Here is an 18,930-nt window from a genome sequence, read left to right as displayed (position 1 = left end):
ACAATATCCATCCACCCATCAATCCAACATCCATCAACATGCCAACCTGCATACATGTATCCATTCACCAATCCATCCATCCATCCATCCATTAATCTGCCTCCAACATACATATCATACATGCAATATGACATACATCCTCCACACTTACATCCATCAACCCACCTATCCAACATTCATCCATCCAACATGAATCATCCATTTATCATCCATCCTCCTAACATCCATCCACCCAAAATCCATCAAGAATCCATCAATCTATCTTCATCCATCCATTCAACATCGACCATTCTATCTCTCAACCAGCCATTCAATATGCATCCAACTAGCTATTGTCATCCACCTATCCATACATCTATTACCCATCCATCCTCTATGCATTATATATTATTATATATATGACTTATAAACCTCCACACTTACTTCATCCAACCACCCATCAACCAACCGTCCCTCCATTCAACATCCATCTATCGATTGTCCATCCACCATCCATTTACCATCAATCCATGTATTATCCATTCATCCATCTATCTATGCATCCAACACACATACCTCCACATTTACAATGGTTACATCCATCACTCCAACATACAACATGCATATAACCATCAATCAATTGATAATTCATTCATCCAACATTTAACTATGCATCTAACATGCATATATCTATATTTGCATCCATAGAAATAGATACATCCACGCACACAATATCCATTTATTTATCATCCATCCACCCATCCAGCAGCAATTCACCTACGTATCCATCCAACATCCATCCACCTGTCATCCAACATCTGTACATCCATACATCTAGCCACCCAACACACATCCGTCCATTCATCATCCATCCACCCGCCCAGCCAGCATCCATCCATTTATCCATGAGGCATCTATCAATGAACACACATGGACACACACATACACACACACACGTGCATGCATATGCACATACACGCACACACACGTGCACATCGGACGCTCGGGATGAGTGCAAAGTGGACTTTAGCCTCTTGGCATGATTCATGGAGGATGAAAGTCACATCCTGAATAGTTGATGAGCGTTGCGAGAACGAGAAGAAGAGACAGAGGGGAGGTGCAGAAATAGAGAGAGAGATGAGAAAGAGGAAGAGAGAGAGGGAGGGAAGGATGAGAGAAGCCAAGAGGGAGGGATGAGGGTGGGTATCCATGCTCGCCTCGCGTCCACATAGCTTTATTAAGGTTGAGCTCTTCAGCAGAAAAGTAGCTTGTGCAGCACAAGAACTACAACAAGAAAAAGGACTAAAAGAAAACAAATAACTGCATGAAGAACGGAAATAAGAAGATCAAGGAGACAAAATACAAGAAAAAGAAGCAGTCAAGGAATAAGATTTATTTTTATTTTTAGAACATCTCTCTAGTAACAAAAGAGAATTAACAAAAATGCATTGCTACAAAATTACAAAGTAGAAAAGGAAGAAGAAAAAGAAGAAGAAGAAGAAGAAGAAGGACAGGAGGAAGAAGAAGAAGAACTGTAAAAGGAAAATGAATACAAAAAGCTCAGGAAGAGAAAGAGGAACAACGAGAAGGAATAGGAAGAATTAATTGATGAACAAGAGGAGTAAGAAAAACTGGGAAAACAGGATTAAGAATAAAGACAAGAAGCAGAAGAAAATAAAAATAACTAATAAAAAAGAACTAGGAAAAGAAGAAGAAGAATTTAAAGAAAAAGAATAACTAGAAAACGAGCTTGGAGAATACGGTAATAAGAAGAACTAGAAGAATAAGGGGAGTAAGAAAAGCTACAATAATAACAATAACTAAAACAAGACCAACAAGAAGAATATTGAAAAAAAACTACAATAGTAATACTAGGAATAAGAAGTAGAAGAATAAGTAGAACATAAACAAATAACTGGAAGAAAAACTATATCAAGAGGAATAACAATAACTAGAACGAAAAATTGAAGTACTTTATACTAATAACTAGAACCGCAAGAATAAAAATAACTAGAACAAGAAGAACAACACTGGAAAAACAAGTTAAGTCGAGTCGGGATGGTCCAATGAGGTGAGGTCCATGCATAGACTGAGAGCTCACAGGACGGGGGAAGCTGGGGCGACAGCGGCGGGATGCGAGCGGGCCCCCTGCGGGTGGCGGTCGCTGCTGGTACCTCAGCAGAACCGTCAATCTCTGTACATGTACGGGAGCGAGGTGGCCGTGGAGAAGGAGTGCATACGGCAGATGCAGAGCGGAGTCTTTGTCATACATCCCTTCAGCCTCATGAGGTACACACACATACACGCTGACTCTTTAGCCAACTTTTTTTGTACTCTTCTGTCTATATTTTAATAAAATAGTGTATGTGCATTTAACATTAACTGTGACGCTCATTGACTTTAATGTATGTTGATTTTTTTTCCGTCTGTATGAATTTTAACATCTGACATACATATCCTACATCTACATTGTGAATCCAGTCAGTATCATCCATCCATCCATTCATTCATCCATCCATCAGTTTTACACATATCTCAATATAGTTATTGTTGATTGTAGGGTCATACACATGCAAAAAGAAGTTACTGCTACTAAATTTGACACGCGAAAGAAATAAAACACTGGCGACAAAGCATCTCAATAATTAACATTCTCAAGTATCACACAAGCGTAAAAAGAACACAGCCGCCACAAAAGCAATAAAATGCTGCAATTCCCATTTGTAGCAAAATATGCTGAGCACACAGACAATCTCAGCTATTAATAAAGCTGAGGTGTTAATAATAGCCACATGTGAGGGGGACATTCAGGGACATTGCAGGACACCAATTCCAGGAAGAAAGCGTAAGATGAACATGATTCCCCCACACACTCCTTTTTAATCAAGTGATCAGTTATTTGAGCCTTGTAATGGAGATGTACACAATGTGTGTGTGTGTGTGTGTGTGTGTGTGTGTGTGTGCGTGCGTGTGTGTGTGTGTGTAACACAGCATTCACCTCCAAATTGTGTGACATTCCCCGTCCCACAGGAGCTACTACATCATGGGCATGATGGCCATCACCTTCCTCAATCTAATTGGCATCCCCATGGAGATCGCCTTCCTCGACGGCACCAGCGGGCTGGCCTGGGAAGGCTTTAACGTCTTCTCAGACACGCTCTTCCTCATCGACGTGGCGCTCAACTTCCGAATGGGCATCATCAGCGAGGACGGAGAGGTGAGGGGACCGCCCGCTCACTGTTTATGGGTTCAACGCAGCAGTTTGCTTAATTTTACACTTGTATAACCACTTAATAATGGGGGAATTTTCAATAAAAAAATACTTTTTGTCCTTTTTATTAAAACTAAAAGTATAATCCTCGGACCTCAGAATCTGTCTGGCTGTGCCCCAATCAAATTCACTGAAATCGCATTAGACCAGCTGCGCCAAAAGTTAGACGTGGTCTCCACAGGTGGAAGGGCCAATACCAATTCTACCCCTTAGCCCTTCCCCTTTGTTTTGCGCGTGCACGAGAACGAAGGGGTGTCCCATTTCCCAGTGGAAGGGTTCAGACGAAAGGGTTTATAGCCCTTGAAACCGAGTGTGGTCGGGGAGCTCACTTGAACGCGAGGGGTATGGGCCTCCGCCCCCGCTCCCGCTCCCGCTCCCGCTGACAGGTGAAGAGCTTGCTTATAAGACGCCGGAACGGACAAGGACGTACATAAATGTAAGTGAGCATCATTATTGATATTCATACTAATGACATTCATGTTTTAAATTGTTGGTTAAACGGCTCGTTATGACGAGCTGACGTATCGATAGTTTACCTTCAGACTACGGTGACAAATTCACACCGAACGCACATTACCACAATTGACTGCATTTTATGAGTGATTCGAAAGAATCGTTAGACAGCTGAGTCACATTCAGAAGCTACGTAGCTAATGTAGCGTTGCTAATAATGTTACTTCTGAGAATACCGTGACGTTCACTTTGCATATAGTTAAACTGTAGCCTCATCCCTCATTTAATGCAGTATTTCATTGGCGTGAAGCTGTTCGCTGTGATTCCCCGTGAATATCCTCGTCTGACATCGGGTTTACGAAGCACACATGAGGTCAATAATAAATAAGCGGATGCCTTTTCCTCCACAGGGATGCGACAAGACAAGGCAACGTCTTCTACAACAGAACACAACACTCCAGAACGACAAGGCTAGTGCCAGAATGACAAAGGATATTCCTGTGACAATGACAATAAAGTTATTTTCTACTGTATTCTGTTTGAAATATTTTCTTTTGTCTGTGTGTTTAAAAATGTTTGGGTATGTGTTTTGTCATGGTTGTTGTTATTTATTGGCCAACTTTAGGCCATAAAGTTTATCAAAATGTTCCATCTATAAAAATGTGTTTTCAGAGTAAATAAAGAAATATAGAATGCCTGCACCCTGTCATGTGGTAGGAAAATGTTATTATAAACAATTTTGAAATAGCAGTCACCTTTAGAAACTGCACAAAAGACAACGCAATTTATAATAATAGTAACACTCATTTAACACGACGCCATCTTGCAAATGTAAACAATTGTGACATCTGCCTACGACACAGCCAGCAGGCGGTGAGGGGCGACAATGTGTTGTTCCAATTCCTAGGGCCATTTACCCTTTCCCCTTTGCCCTTTAAACGAAGGGGAGTGGGTAAGACAAAGGGGGTAGAATTCGGATTGGCCCTTAAATTTAGATCGATTTTCTTCAAGCAAATTGTCACGTGTCACGCATGTCAAAGGAAACACCCTCGTTGTGCCGGTCAGCGTTGGGAAAGTTCATTTTCTATGCAAACTACTTCAAAGGTCTGTTCGCTGTTCCAAAAATGAACTTGTGAACATTGTTCTTTTTTTTGGGCATTTCATTTCCCCATTGTTATCACCCGTTCAGTCCACCCTAGTAGCCAGCTGCAGCTTTCACCCTACAAACTCAAAAATACTAGGAAAAACTTGTCACTTGAATAGTATTTTTAGTAGTATTCCAACTACCTTTTTTTTGATGCAAATCGTTTTTCAAAGGCCAACAAAAGAACAACCCAAAAAAATAAGAATGTCCTTAAATAAAAATCCAAACTTCAAACTATTAATAGCCCCTGCCTAGGAATTGATAAAGGGCATTAAAAAAAAAATTCAATTCAATTATGTTATATTCTTTGTTACAGCCACATTGCTCCACACACGACAAACAGGTCTGTCTTTTACTTAAGTGAACAGACAATCTGCCTCCAACCTGTCTTGGAAGTTAAACATTTTCCATCTTTCGGTTGGCCATTTTTGTGAAGGGGAATTGTAAATTTCCAAATATAATTACATCGTGGGCCAAATTTGGCCCCCGGTCCTGAGTTTGACATAAATAGTGTACTGTATTACCAAACAGCCAAAGAACATTTACTTAGTGTCCCTGAATGCACCTCAGGCACACATGCTGCTGCAACGTGCATGTAAACATGAATGGCTGTTGCCAAATACTGAGTTTATCCCCCCAACTGATGAAGGCTCGTATTTAATGTGTTCAAGCGGGTTTTGTCCTGGAAATCCCTAACAAAACCTGACACTCTTGAATGAAAATGACGCTCAAAAACAGTTTAGAGACGCCAGAAGGAGCGTATTCTCAATAACATTCATGAGGCAGAAATGAACTAAGTTCAGTTGACGTTCACCCAAAAAATGAATTAGTTCATGAACTTTCGTTCATTGAGCTGGCTCAAGTGCAACACTGGTGCCGGTATGCCCATCTTGGCGTGGACTGGTCTGGCAAATTGGCAAACTGGCTTTGCATTTGCACAAAAATCATTACACGGCAGTTTTTGCGCTCTGCCGCAGTTGTGCAGTTTAAGAAAACAGAGCCCACAGTTCCTGTTGGTTCTAATGTAGTATTTTGTTAAAGCCTCATGAGATCTATTAGGTTAGGTTGGAAGGTGCAGGTGTACCTAATGTCATGCCTGCTGAGAAATGATTCCTAAAACTCATCCGAGTGAGTCGTGAGAAATGGGTAAAACATGTTTGCGCGTCGAGCATGTGTGCATGATACAGAGAGCAGATGGGTCTGTGGTGATTGGCCGCTTGGATGTCACAAAAGGTGAGTGGATGAAAACCCAGATTAGCAGCTGTCACGTCAATGTGTGGGATATGCTGCATGAGCTCTTTGACCAGGATTGTTAATCTGTGTTATGGAGTCAGGTGACAGATGAGAAGGCCTGGACAAACACCAGGATTACAGATGCTGCGCAGTGTCACCTCGCTATCCTCACGTGTGATATGGTTACATTTTATATTTATTTCTCATGTAATACAAGTGTAAAAACAAACTTAATTGCTGCTAGTGTTGATGTGAAAGAAATAAAACGTTCAGGCAATAAAGGTTTATAGCATGTCTTGTCTTTTTAATTTACTTAAGTGTCATACAAGTGAAAAACACATTAACTGCTGCTAATATTGACGTCAAGTCAAGTCAAGTTTATTTATATACAGCGGCCCTTAATCACAAAAAGTCTCGAAGGGCTTCAGAAGCCCACAGTCCAAACATTGAGAAGGGATCTCAGATCCCAGGATTTCCAGGTTGCAATGGATGTCGAGTGGGCAACATTAATTACATGATATGATGCTGTACAAAGTCAAAATTTAAAGCATAAGAGTTCATTTGATGAGATGAAGTGCCACAGGTTGACACCACCAGGGAAGTGGGCCTCCTCAGATCTTGTCCTGGTCGGTCGATGCAGAATTCTCCGAAACAATAGTTTCACTTCGCTCATCGCCATCCAGCACTCTCTCCGAGCAGGAGGGGGAGGAAAGAGAAAAGGGAAGCGGCAGTAAAACAGGTCAAAATTCAGTTTTCAGGGGGTGAGGTAGGGTGAGAGACTCATTGTATACTAAGTGTGCTTTAACCAAATGTGAGAGCGTAGAAATAAGTCTTAAGTCAAGATTGAAACATTTCTGGAGAGGTAGCCGCTCACATTTTATAGGGTAGGGCATTTCAGAACACTGTAGCCCGGATAGAGAATGTTATAGAACACGGGTGTCAAACTGGTGGCCTGAAGGCCAGATCCGGCCCGCCACATCAGTTTATGGGGCCTGCTAAAGCAAATTCAGTGTCAACCTCATGTTTCTTGCGCAAATATCAAAATTACAAATTGTCTTCACTAGTAATAATGTTGAAATATTGCAAGCATTTTTATTACAATCCCCTTTTAAGAAAAAAATGTAATGTCTATATGTAACTATAATATGATAATTCACTTATATGGGTTCACAGCCATAACGGCCCTCCAAAGGAAGTCATAATGATGATGTGTCCCATGACAAAAACGAGTTTGACACCCCTGTTATAGAACCTGCTGATGTCTTTTTAGCTCTGAGACACTCCAAAAGACCAGCTTGATGTGAACGCAAGGCTCTAAATGGAACATAAAGTACCACTAAGTCAGTAAGTTAAGAAGATGCTAAACCTTGTACAAAGCATTATGAGTAAGTAGCAAAACCTTAAAATCAGATTTCAGGTGGACCGGAAGCTAGTGCAAATTGGCCAGTATAGGGTAATATGATCAAAATTTCAAGTCCTAGTGCATGTCACCTTCATCAACTGTTTTATTGATCTCACGTGTCAATTTTACCTCTGGAAAGTATTACCCCCCTAGAAGGTCATATTTTAACCCTGGAACTACCTTTCAACAATAGTTTCTGTGGTCCAAACATACAATGGTCCTCCAAAAATTCCCAGTTCTAGGCTAAAGTGCCCAACTTCTTCCCTCGGTATCAACAATTGACGTTTTTAAAATCATTTTTATAACCATTGGGAATGTTCAAATGTTAGTGTTATATTTCTTAATGTCAGTACTGGTGCTGCCAATACTGACGTGAAGTAAAGTCCATTGACAAACCATCTCGCTTTTGACCATTCTGAACTTAGAAGTCTAAAAAAAAGAAAGTAACCTCCAAATACTCTCTCTCTCTTTCTCTCTCTCTCTCTCTTTCTCTCTCTCTCTCGGTCTGTGGTGTTTTTCCCCAGGAAGCAATCCTAGACATCAAGCAGATCCGAGTGTGCTACCTCAGGACATGGTTCATCCCTGACGTCATCGCCGCCTTCCCTATAGGATACATCCTACTCTTTGCCGTAATCGTAAACATAATAAACAAACATAATAATAATAAACACATCAGATGATAATAGTGTGTGATTGTGTTTTAGGACTTGCACTACCAAAGTGACGACAACCCCTCCAAGACCACCAAGATGATGAGGATCCTCATGTTTGTGCGCATCCTCAGCCTCATACGACTGGCACGGGTGTCCAGGCTGGTCCGCTTCTTCAACGAGGTGGAGAAAGTAAGTGGAGAGAGAATAGTTGACATGGTCCAAACACAAAATAGTCCTTGAAAAGTTCCAGGAGCATTTAGTTCTCGTGGTTGTAGTTCCTGGAACTAAAACGTTTCAGTCAGATACTGCATGTTCAGCACTGAAATTTTCCTATAACTCTTGAAAGTAATACGCCACTAGCAGGGTCTTCTTTTGGGTCTAATAAACACCCCTTAACTAAATTTAGACAATAGTTAATGAGGTCCAAACTCACAATGGTTCTTCAAAAATTCCAGGATTTTGTAGTTATTGGCACATACACTACAGTTCCTGGAATTAAAAAGTTGCAATCCAGTATGTTCAGAGCTAAAAGGTTCCTGGACCTCTCGAAAGTAATACCCCCCAAACAGGGTATCATTTTGGCCTTGTTAAATTACTCCAAAAATGAATTTAGAGAATAGTTCCTGTGGTCAAAACACACAATGGTCCTCAAAACAATTCCAGAAACTTTGAGTTATTTTTACCTGTTCATTCTAGAGCCCTAAGGGCCATGGAGCTTTGGACTACTTTTAGGTCGTTGAACTAAAAGTTTCTGATCTGACATGCAACAGTCTCTTATTTTGGCACTGGAACTACATTTCAACAATAGATCTCTTTGGTCCAAACAAAGGTCCTCAAAATGTTCCCAGTTCTTGGCTAATGTTGCCGACTTGTTCCTTAGGTATCGAACGCTAACTTGGAGGTGGTTCGGCTGTTTTTCCGCATCCTGTCCCTATTCATGATGATCTTCCTGCTGTGCCACTGGAATGGTTGCATCCAGTACTTTGTACCTATGCTGGAGGAGTTCCCCACAGACTGCTGGGTCCGCAAGGAGAACCTGATGGTACGCTCCATGTTTGGCTTATAGAGTACATCCGACATGTTTGTCATGTATTAGGATTTCAAATGGTTTGTTCCAGAATGCCACGGTCATCGTGAAGTATTCTTGGGGGGTCTTCCGAGCTCTATCGCAGATGATCGCGCTGTCTTACGGATCCATGGACGCTCCGACCAGTGCGTACATATATTGCTCAGAAACCTCAGAGTAACCTAAACCATGAATTTAAAAAAAAAAGCTTTCCGTCGTCCAAACACATAGTGGTCCTCCAAAATTTTCAGGAACTTTTAGTTCTTGCCATTTGTCATTCCTGGAACTAAAAGGTTCCAGTCAGATTTGTCCCCAGAGGTTCCTGGACCTCACAAAAGTATAGTACATGAGTTAAACCCAAAGGTTAGTTACTGCGGACCAGACACACAATGGTCATTAAAAAAAGTTCCAGGAATTTTTTTATTCTTTGCACTTGTAGTTCCTGGAACTAAGATGTTCTCCTTCTGATCCCTGCTGTTCATTCAGGACTGAAGACCCTGTCCCCAGAGGTTCCTGGACTTTTTGGAAATACTACCTCTGGAAGCAGGGTCTTCTTTTGACCCCGATAAATTACCCTGAACTAAATTCAGACCCCAATGTTTCCCGGCCCTCTGGACTACTTTTTGTTCCAGGAACTAAAAGGTTCTGCTGCAGACCCTCCCTGTCTCCAAAGCATCCAGGACCTCTCGAAAGTACTATCCCCTGAGCAGGGTCTTCTTTTGACCCTGATAAATTACCCCAGAAATAAATTTGGGCTGTAGTTGTGTCTGTAACGCAATGGTGTTTTAGATTACGTGGAGATGTGGATCGTGATGGTGAGCATGGTGTCCGGGTGCCTGATGTACACGGTGCTGGTGGCCAACGCCACCACCATGATCGCCAACACCGACCCTGCAGCCAAGGAGTACAAGAGCAAGGTACACAACATTAGTCATTTTGAGTGACATCTTTATCAAGATGATTGAGGTACAAGTAGATTCACACAAAGATACAAGTATAGGTAGAGGTACAGAAATAGATAAATATGTAGATACACATATAGAAAACAGAAACAGGTACAGGTACATATAATAACAGAGAAAGGTACGTATATAGGTACAGGTATAGAAACAGCCAAAGATGCAGCTACAGATATAGAAAGAGAAACAGGTAGAGTTGCAGATACAGGTACAGAAACAAGTACTGTGATTCTACAGATGCATGTGCAGAAATATAAAAAGATACAGGTACAGAAACAGTTACAGTTACAAATGAGAAACCGGTACAGATAAAGAAACAGCTAGAGATAGACGTACCAAAACAAGGACAGAAAAAAAATTAAAATGGAAAAACATACAGGTAAAGGTACAGGAAAAGGCACAGCATCAGAAACAGATAAAGATCCAGGTACAGGAACAGGTAAAGGTACTGAATCCAATGAAGCTCCAGTTACTGTACATGTATAGAAACAGAAACACAGGTATAGGAACATACTTGGAAAGAAAAACAGAAATGGATAAAATGCAGACACAGGCACAAGTACAGGAGCAGATACAGAAACACAAACGTACAGACAAAGGTGCAGAAACACATTTGGATACAGAAACAGATAAAGATACAGACACGGCAACAAGTACCGATACTGTATATTGAAACAGAAACAGAAACAGGTACTGATTCAGCTAAAGATGCAGGTTAACAACATGTAGGAACATATACAAGTTTATGTAGAGTGTTTTCTGTTCTCCAACGTGAGAGTGAACCCCTCTTCACAGATGAGCCGCTTGGAGCACTACATGGCATTCATGAAGCTCCCACCAGAGTTGCAGTTGCGCATTACCAACTACTACCAGGCACGCTACGGAGGGAAATGGTTCGACGAGAAGGCGGTCATGCACACGGTGTCATCCACCTTGAGGGAGGTAACAAAAACAACCCACTTCCTTCTTTACCTGGCAACCCAAACATACTGTAGCTCCACTGAACGACCATCCCTGAACATAGCTCAACCGGTCACTTTCCCTTTGGACTTTTTTCCCCTAGCAAATCCTGACAGTGATGTGCAGCCGCCTGCTCAGGAACATGCCACTGTTCCAGAACAAGGACGACAACGTGATCATTAGCATAGTGCAGAGGCTAGACTACGAGGTGTACCAGGAGGGTGACGTCATTGTCCGGGAGAACGCGCCGGGGGACCGAATGTTCTTCATAGACCATGGCCAGGTGCTGGAGGAGAACCACGCTTGCCACAGGGAGCTTTGCGATGGAGATTTCTTTGGCGGTACGTTTGGATCAGTCGGTTTTTACACCAGCGGTTACAAACTATGGTGTTTGCACCCTTTAAGTGTATAGAAACAGATACAGAGGTAGAGATACAGGTGCAGGTACAGGTACCAGCACAGGTACATGCACAGGTACCAGCACAGGTACCAGCACAGGTACAGGCACAGGTACCAGCACAGGTACAGGCACAGGTACCAGCACAGGTACAGACACAGATATAGTTTCTGATAATTACAAAAAGTGGTCCAGTTACATGTCAGGTTACAGAAACAGAAACAAACATAGCTACAGAAATAGGTACAGGTAGAGGAACAGACGGAAACATAATAGAGAAACAGATGACAGACAAGTAAACAGTAAACCATTATGAACATAAATACAGAAACAGAAAAAGATACAGACAGGTATGGGTAAAGATGTAGGTACAGAAACAGGTATCTGTCCAGGTATTGAAAAAGCTGTAGAAACAGGTCCCAATACATATACAGATAATGTAAATGTACATAAACAGATACAGAAACAGTTACAAAAAGATACCGATACATGCAGACAAACTGTTAATGGTATAGAAACAGATATGGACATTTTAACACTCAAAAATTGCTCGCACGCACACACACGTGCTCATTAAACCCATGGTCATACACAACATTAAAAAAGGTATATGCCACAGCAGCCATACACACGTGTACACGCACACACACACTCAACATTAAGCCGTTATAAACCATGTCATCTGGAATGGGTATTGGTTAAATTAAGCACAGTTCAGGTGCACGGTGGGCGACTGGTTAGCACTGCCTCAGAGTTCTGAGGACCCGTGTCCAAATCCAGCCTCGCCTGTGTGGTGTTTGCATGTTCCCCCCTTTGCCTGCGTTGGTTTTCTCCGGGCACTCCGGTTTCCTCCCACATCCCTAAAAACATGCATAGTCGGTTGATCGAAGACTGAATTGTCCGTTGATGTGAATGTGAGTGCGAATGGTTGTTTGTTTATATGTGCCCTGTGATTGGCTGGTGATCAGTTCAGGGTGTACCTGGCCTCTCGCACAAAGGCAGCTGAGATAGTTGCCAGCACACCTGGGACCCTAGTGAGGATAAGCGCTAAGGAAAATGGATGGATGATTCACTTTTATCTTTATCTCACTGTTAGTGGTTGAAATAAATCAGTTTAGACTTTAATGAAATTATATTCAAAGATTGGCACGAAAAGGCTATACTGCAGGGACCTGTGGCAGGGAACAACTCATTTGGGGGGCACAGAGCTCATTGGGGGGGGGGGCACGTATGATGTCGCTACACTATTAGTCAATATGTGCTGTCTGTGTGTGTGTGTGTGTGTGTGTGTGTGTGTGTGTGTACGTGCTGGTATCTCTATTCGTATGGGTGGTTTTGCATTTATATGTGGGAATGAGATGGGAAGGGCTGTGTTTTTAATATATATTTCTTGCTATTTTAACTTGTTTTATCGCTGTAAGTCACCTTGTATTGCATTTTTTTACGTATAAAATGTGCTACATAAATCAAATTTGACATTTGTACAGATACAGAGACGGGAACAGATACAGAAACATCCTCCTCTGCCTCAGCACACATGATAATCTAAATTGCTAGACAATGTTTTTCTGCAGTTGTCGTTTGAGTCAAGCGATGAATTTAATGCGTCATCTCGTGTGAAACATTTTCAAATCTCTCCGTCATCATCTGTCTCTCTTTTCAAATTATTTTCAGCAAAACTCCTCGATAATCCTCAAACAGGGCTGTGATTTAAGAAAGTAAACAGCAGGTTTTCACGGATTATCCTCCCCACGGGGATGTTGTTCCTGCTGTTGTTGTTCTACTAGAATGATGCTCCTTGTTTTGGGAGGCAGAAACAAATACCGTACAAATTCATTTATTTTGTATCGTCGTGCCCCCTTGCTGGTTAGGAGGGTGAAATGTTAGCGTTCGTGATATTGCTCCTGTTTATCTTCTAAACATGCAGTTGACACTTTTGAAGGGTGACAAAAATATTTTATGATGCTGATTACACTTAGCCCGCGACCCTAGTGAGGAGAAGCGGCTCAGAAAATGGATGGATGGATGGATGGATGGATGATTACACTTACAGACACAGAAACATGTACAAGTACATGTACAGAAACAGATAAACAAACAGGTAAGATGCAGGTACAGGAACGGCTATAAAAACATATACCAGTACCGAAAAAGAAATAGGTACAGGTATGGAAACAGAGACATAGAGACACAGGTACAGAAATAGCTAAAGAAACAGATCAAGGTACAGAAGCAGATACAACTACTGGTGCAGGTAAATACCAACAGCTACAGACAGCTACAGCTACAGCTACACTTACACAATCACACACACACACACATTCCCCGTTCTTCACACCACTGTGTGTGTGTATATATATTCAACCCCAATTCCAATGAAGTTGGGACGTTGTGTTAAACATAAATAAAAACAGAATACAATGATTTGCAAATCATGTTCAACCTATATTTAATTCAATGCACTACAAAGACAAGATATTTAATGTTCAAACTGATGAACTTTATTGTTTTTAGCAAATAATAATTAACTTGCCTGTTCACCTGTGAGATGTTCCAAAGAGGTGTTTGATGATTCCTCAACTTTTTCAGTCTTTTTTTGCCACCTGTCCCAGCTTTTTTGGAACGTGTTACAGCCATAAAATTCTATGTTAAAGATATTAATGATATGTTATTTTATTTATTAAACGATATTGTTTCCTTTTATATATTTTCACAATGGAAACACAAAATATTAGTGTACTATAAAGAACACTACTGTACTGTGACACGCATCACATGCAAGCAGCTGTGATGTGAGCATCTTTTAAAAGCAAAGTATACACTGCATCTTCTCCAGTTAGGGGTGGATTTATTAAATTCTTATCCTTTAAGTCCTTCTAGTTAAGCAGCTTTCCACAGGAAAAAAAAAGGTTCTTTTTTTTTTTTTAATTTAATTTGGAATTAATTGTCAGTTCTGCTTGCCCGTCAGTGCTTGCTGACTCTGCCTTGGGCACGCGTCTGTGTGTGTGTGTGTGTATTTGTGTGTGCGCGCGCGTATGTGTGTTGAGCAGAGGCATGCGTGCTGACCAGAGGCAAACATCTGGCGACGGTGAAGGCTCTGACCGACTGCCAGTGTTTCAGTCTGTCCTGGGATGAGTTTCAGGAGGTGCTGCAAGTCTACCCGGACGTGCGCAAGGATTTGGACAAGATGGTGGAGCTGGATGCAGGATTTGCGTGAGGAGACAACAGGAACAGCTAACGTCAAATATGCACATTTTAGACCAGGGGTGGGCAAACCTTTTGTGCTCAAGGGTCATTTATTTTTAAAACGGACAGACGGACCAGCTCATTCGTAGATAACCTTAAAAATGAAATGTGTGTACTTGTAAAATAAATAATTTAAAATCATAAATCAGTAATTTATATAAATATGTATGTTAATCTAATTTATTTTATATAGTAATATATACATCACCCCGCGACCCTAGCCAGGATAAGCGGTGTTGAAAATGGATGGATGGATATAAATCAATATTCATTCTTACTTAAATGTATTATCAATTAACCAATCATTTAATAAAATAAAAGTTTTTAAATGTACAGTATAAATAAGTGTCCAGTTGGATACTATAATTAAAGTTAAAATGTACAATCGAGTGGTATGTGGTGGGTCCCAATTTACAAATGTTTTGAGTTGCCAAAATTAAAGAATGGCACAGACCAAACTTTGCTCACCCCTGTTTTAGATGCATCCCTCATTTTAGTCATTACAGCAATAATTATCAATAAAGACCATCAAATACTCTCTGCTCCCGTGTGAATGCTCTCTTTGCAAAACCTGCACGGATAGCACAAACTATTTTTGGTTAAAAATAAATAAATAAATGGAAGTATATATACATATATATACACACACACACACACACTCACACACACGGTCTGGACACTGTCAACAATTTAAGGTAGTATGGCCTATCCACTTAATTGCTCAGTAATGCTTTGTACAACTCCATGGGGCAGACTCATAAAAAAATGTATAATGTACAGTGGGTACGGAAAGTTTTCAGACCCCTTAAATTTTGCACTCTTTTTTATATTTCAGCCATTTGGTAAAATCATTTAAGTTATTTGCAGTCGAAGGAAAGACGAATACGGCCATGTACAGGGATATCCTGGACGAAAACCTTCTCCAGAATGCTCAGAACCTCAGACGGGGCCGAAAGTTCACCTTCAAAAAAGACAATGACCCTAAGCACACAGCTAAAATACCGGAGTGGCTTCAGAACAACTCCGTGACTGTTCTTGAATGGCCCAGCCAGAGCCCTAACTTAAACCCAATTGGGCATCTCTGGAAAGACCTGAAAATGGCTGCCCACCAACGTTCACCATCCATCCTGACAGAACTGGAGAGGATCTGGAAGGAGGAACGGCAGATGATCCCCAAATCCAGGTGTGAAAAACTTGTTGCATCATTCCCCAAAAGACGCATGGCTGTATTAGCTCAAAAGGGTGCTTCTACTACATACTGAGCAAAGGGTCTGAATACTTATGGCTGTGTGATATTTCAGTTTTTCTTTTTTAATACATTTGCAAAAATTTCAACAATTCCGTTTTTTTCTGTCAATATGCTGTGTGTACATTAATGTGGAAAAAAAGAACTTAAATCTTCTTTTCCTTTTAGCTTGTCCCTTTAGGGGTCGCCACAGCGCGTCATCCTTTTCCATGTAAGCCTATCTTCTGCATCCTCCTCTCGAACACCAACTGCCCTCATGTCTTCCCTCACGACATCCATCAACCTTCTATTTGGTTTTCCTCTAGCTCTCTTGCCTGGCAGCTCCATCCTCATCATCCTTCTACCAATATACTCACTGTTTCTCCTCTGGACGTGTCCAAACCATCGAAGTCTGCTCTCTCTAACTTAGTCTCCAAAACATCGAACCTTGGCTGTCCCTCTGATGAGCTCATTTCTAATTTTATCCAACCTGGTCACTCCGAGAGCGAACCTCAACATCTCCATTTCCGCCACCTCCAGTTCTGCTTCCTGTTGTCTCTTCAGTGCCACTGTCTCTAATTCGTACGTCATGGCTGGCCTCACCACTGTTTTATAAACTTTGCCCTTCATCCTAGCAGAGACTCTTCTGTCACATAACACACCTGACGCCTTCCCCCACCCGTTCCAACCTGCTTGGACCCGTTTCTTCACTTCCTGACTACACTCACCATTGCTCTGGACGGTTGACCCCAAGTATCTAAAGTCCTCCACCCTTGCTATCTTTTCTCCCTGTAGCCTCACTCTTCCCCCACCACCCCTCTCATTCATGCACATATATTCTGTCTTACTTCGGCTAATCTTCATTCCTCTGCTTTCCAGTGCATGCCTCCATCTTTCTAACTGTTCCTCCACCTCCTCCCTGCTTTCACTGCAGATCACAATGTCATCTGCAAACATCATGGTCCACGGGGATTCCAGTCTAACCTCATCTGTCAGCCTTTCCATCACCACTGCAAACAGGAAGGGGCTCAGGGCTGATCCCTGATGCAGTCCCACCTCCACCTTAAATTCGTCTGTCACACCTACAGCACACCTCACCGCTGTTCTGCTGCCCTCGTACATGTCCTGTATTATTCTAACATACTTCTCTGCCACTCCTGACTTCCGCATGCAGTACCACAGTTCCTCTCTGGGTACTCTGTCATAGGCTTTCTCTAGATCTACAAAGACACAATGTAGCTCCTTCTGACCTTCTCTGTACTTTTCCATCAACATCCTCAAAGCAAATAATGCATCTGTGGTACTCTTTCAAATATTCACTCGCCTCCACTACTCTTTCCCATAACTTCATTGTGTGGCCCATCAACTTTATTCCTCTATAGTTCCCACAGCTCTGCACATCAGCCTTGTTCTTAAAAATGGGCATCAGCACACTTTTCCTCCATTCCTCAGGCATCTTCTCACCCGCTAGAATTCTATTGAACAAGCTGGTCAAAACCTCCACAGCGACCTCTCTTAGATGCTTCCATACCTCCACAGGAATGTCATCAGGACCCACTGCATTTCCATTTTCATCCTCTTTAATGCCTTTCTAACTCCCCTCTTACTAATCATTGCCACTTCCTGGTCTACCACACTTGCCTCTTCTACTCTCCCTTCTCTCTCATTTTCGTCATTCATCAACTCCTCGAAGTATTCTTTCCATCTACCTAGCACACTGCTGGCACCAGTCAACATATTTCCATCTCTATCCTTAATCACCCTAACCTGCTGCACATCCTTCCCATCTCTATCCCTGTCTGGCCAGCCTGAATAGATCCTTTTTCCTTCTTTAGTGTCAAACCTGCCATACATGTCATCATATGCCTCTTGTTTGGCCTTTGCCAACTCTACCTTTGCCCTGTGTCGCATCTCAATGTATTCCTTTCGCCTCTCCTCGGTCCTCTCAGTGTCCTACTTCTTCTTAGCTAACCTTTTTCCTTGTATGATTTCCTGTACTGTGAGGTTCCACCACTAAGTCTCCTTCTCTCCTTTCCTGCCAGAAGATACACCAAGTACTCTCCTGCCTGCCTCTCTGATCACCTTGGCTGTAGTGGTCCAGTCTTCTGGAAGCTCCTCCTGTCCACCGAGAGCCTGTATCACCTCTTCCTGAAAAGATGCACAACACTCGTCCTGTCTCAGCTTCCACCACATGGTTCTCTGCTCTGCCTTTGTCTTCCTAATCTTCCTCCCCACCACCAGAGTCATCTTACACACCACCATCCTATGCTGTCTAGCCACACTCTCCCCTACCACTACCTTACAGTCAGTAACCTCCTTCAGATTACATCGTCTGCACTAGATGTAATCCACCTGCGTGTTTCTACCTCCACTCTTGTAGGTCACCCTATGTTCGTGCCTCTTCTGGAAAAAAAGTGTTCACTACAGCCATTTGCATCCTTTTTGCAAAGTCTACCACCATCTGTCCCTCCAAGTTTCTTTCCTGGATGCCATACTTACCCATCACTTCTTCATCACCCCTATTTCCTTCACCAACATGTCCATTACAATCTGCACCAATCGCGACTCTCTCTCTGTCTGGGATGCTCAGAACTACTTCGTCTAGCTCCTTCCAGAATTTCTCTTTCACCTCTAGGTCACATCCTACCTGTGGGGCATAGCCACCAATTACATTATACATAACACCCTCAATTTCAAGTTTCAGCCTCATCACTCGATCTGATACTCTTTTCACTTCCAAGATATTCTTAGCCAACTCTTCTTTTAAAATAAACCCAACTCCATTTCTCTTCCGATCTACACCATCCATCCATCCATCCATTTTCTGAGCCGCTTCTCCTCACTAGGGTCGCGGGCGTGCTGGAGCCTATCCCAGCTGTCATCGGGCAGGAGGCGGGGTACACCCTGAACTGGTTGCCAGCCAATCGCAGGGCACATAGGAA

At 42.1% G+C, this 18,930-nt stretch overlaps 1 protein-coding gene across 1 annotated transcript; it reads left to right on the top strand.

The window, feature by feature from the left end:
• The first annotated feature begins 1,188 nt into the window (after nt 1–1,188).
• Nucleotides 1,189–15,299, top strand: hcn5 (hyperpolarization activated cyclic nucleotide-gated potassium channel 5). Its single transcript, XM_061793016.1, has 10 exons — nt 1,189–2,268; nt 3,010–3,196; nt 8,007–8,111; nt 8,187–8,324; nt 9,016–9,177; nt 9,254–9,347; nt 9,991–10,118; nt 10,956–11,102; nt 11,224–11,461; nt 14,568–15,299. The coding sequence occupies exons 1-10, from the start codon at nt 2,060–2,062 to the stop codon at nt 14,732–14,734; spliced, it is 1,575 nt and encodes a 524-aa protein (XP_061649000.1). The 5' UTR covers nt 1,189–2,059; the 3' UTR covers nt 14,735–15,299.
• The last annotated feature ends 3,631 nt before the right edge of the window (nt 15,300–18,930 follow it).

This window comes from Phyllopteryx taeniolatus, chromosome 12, assembly GCF_024500385.1.
Source record: "Phyllopteryx taeniolatus isolate TA_2022b chromosome 12, UOR_Ptae_1.2, whole genome shotgun sequence".
In the NCBI taxonomy this organism is placed as follows: Eukaryota; Metazoa; Chordata; class Actinopteri; order Syngnathiformes; family Syngnathidae; genus Phyllopteryx; species Phyllopteryx taeniolatus.
The sequence above is the reverse complement of the archived record's forward strand: the minus strand, read 5'-3'. Positions and strand labels throughout refer to the sequence as shown.

Excerpts from the sequence above, each read along its gene's own strand:
- hcn5 (XM_061793016.1), top strand. The coding sequence starts at position 2,060 with ATGCATAGACTGAGAGCTCACAGGACGGGGGAAGCTGGGGCGACAGCG. Across the intron at positions 2,269-3,009 it reads CATCCCTTCAGCCTCATGAG|GAGCTACTACATCATGGGCA; the intron begins GTACACACACAT and ends CCCGTCCCACAG. Across the intron at positions 9,178-9,253 it reads TCCGCAAGGAGAACCTGATG|AATGCCACGGTCATCGTGAA; the intron begins GTACGCTCCATG and ends GGTTTGTTCCAG.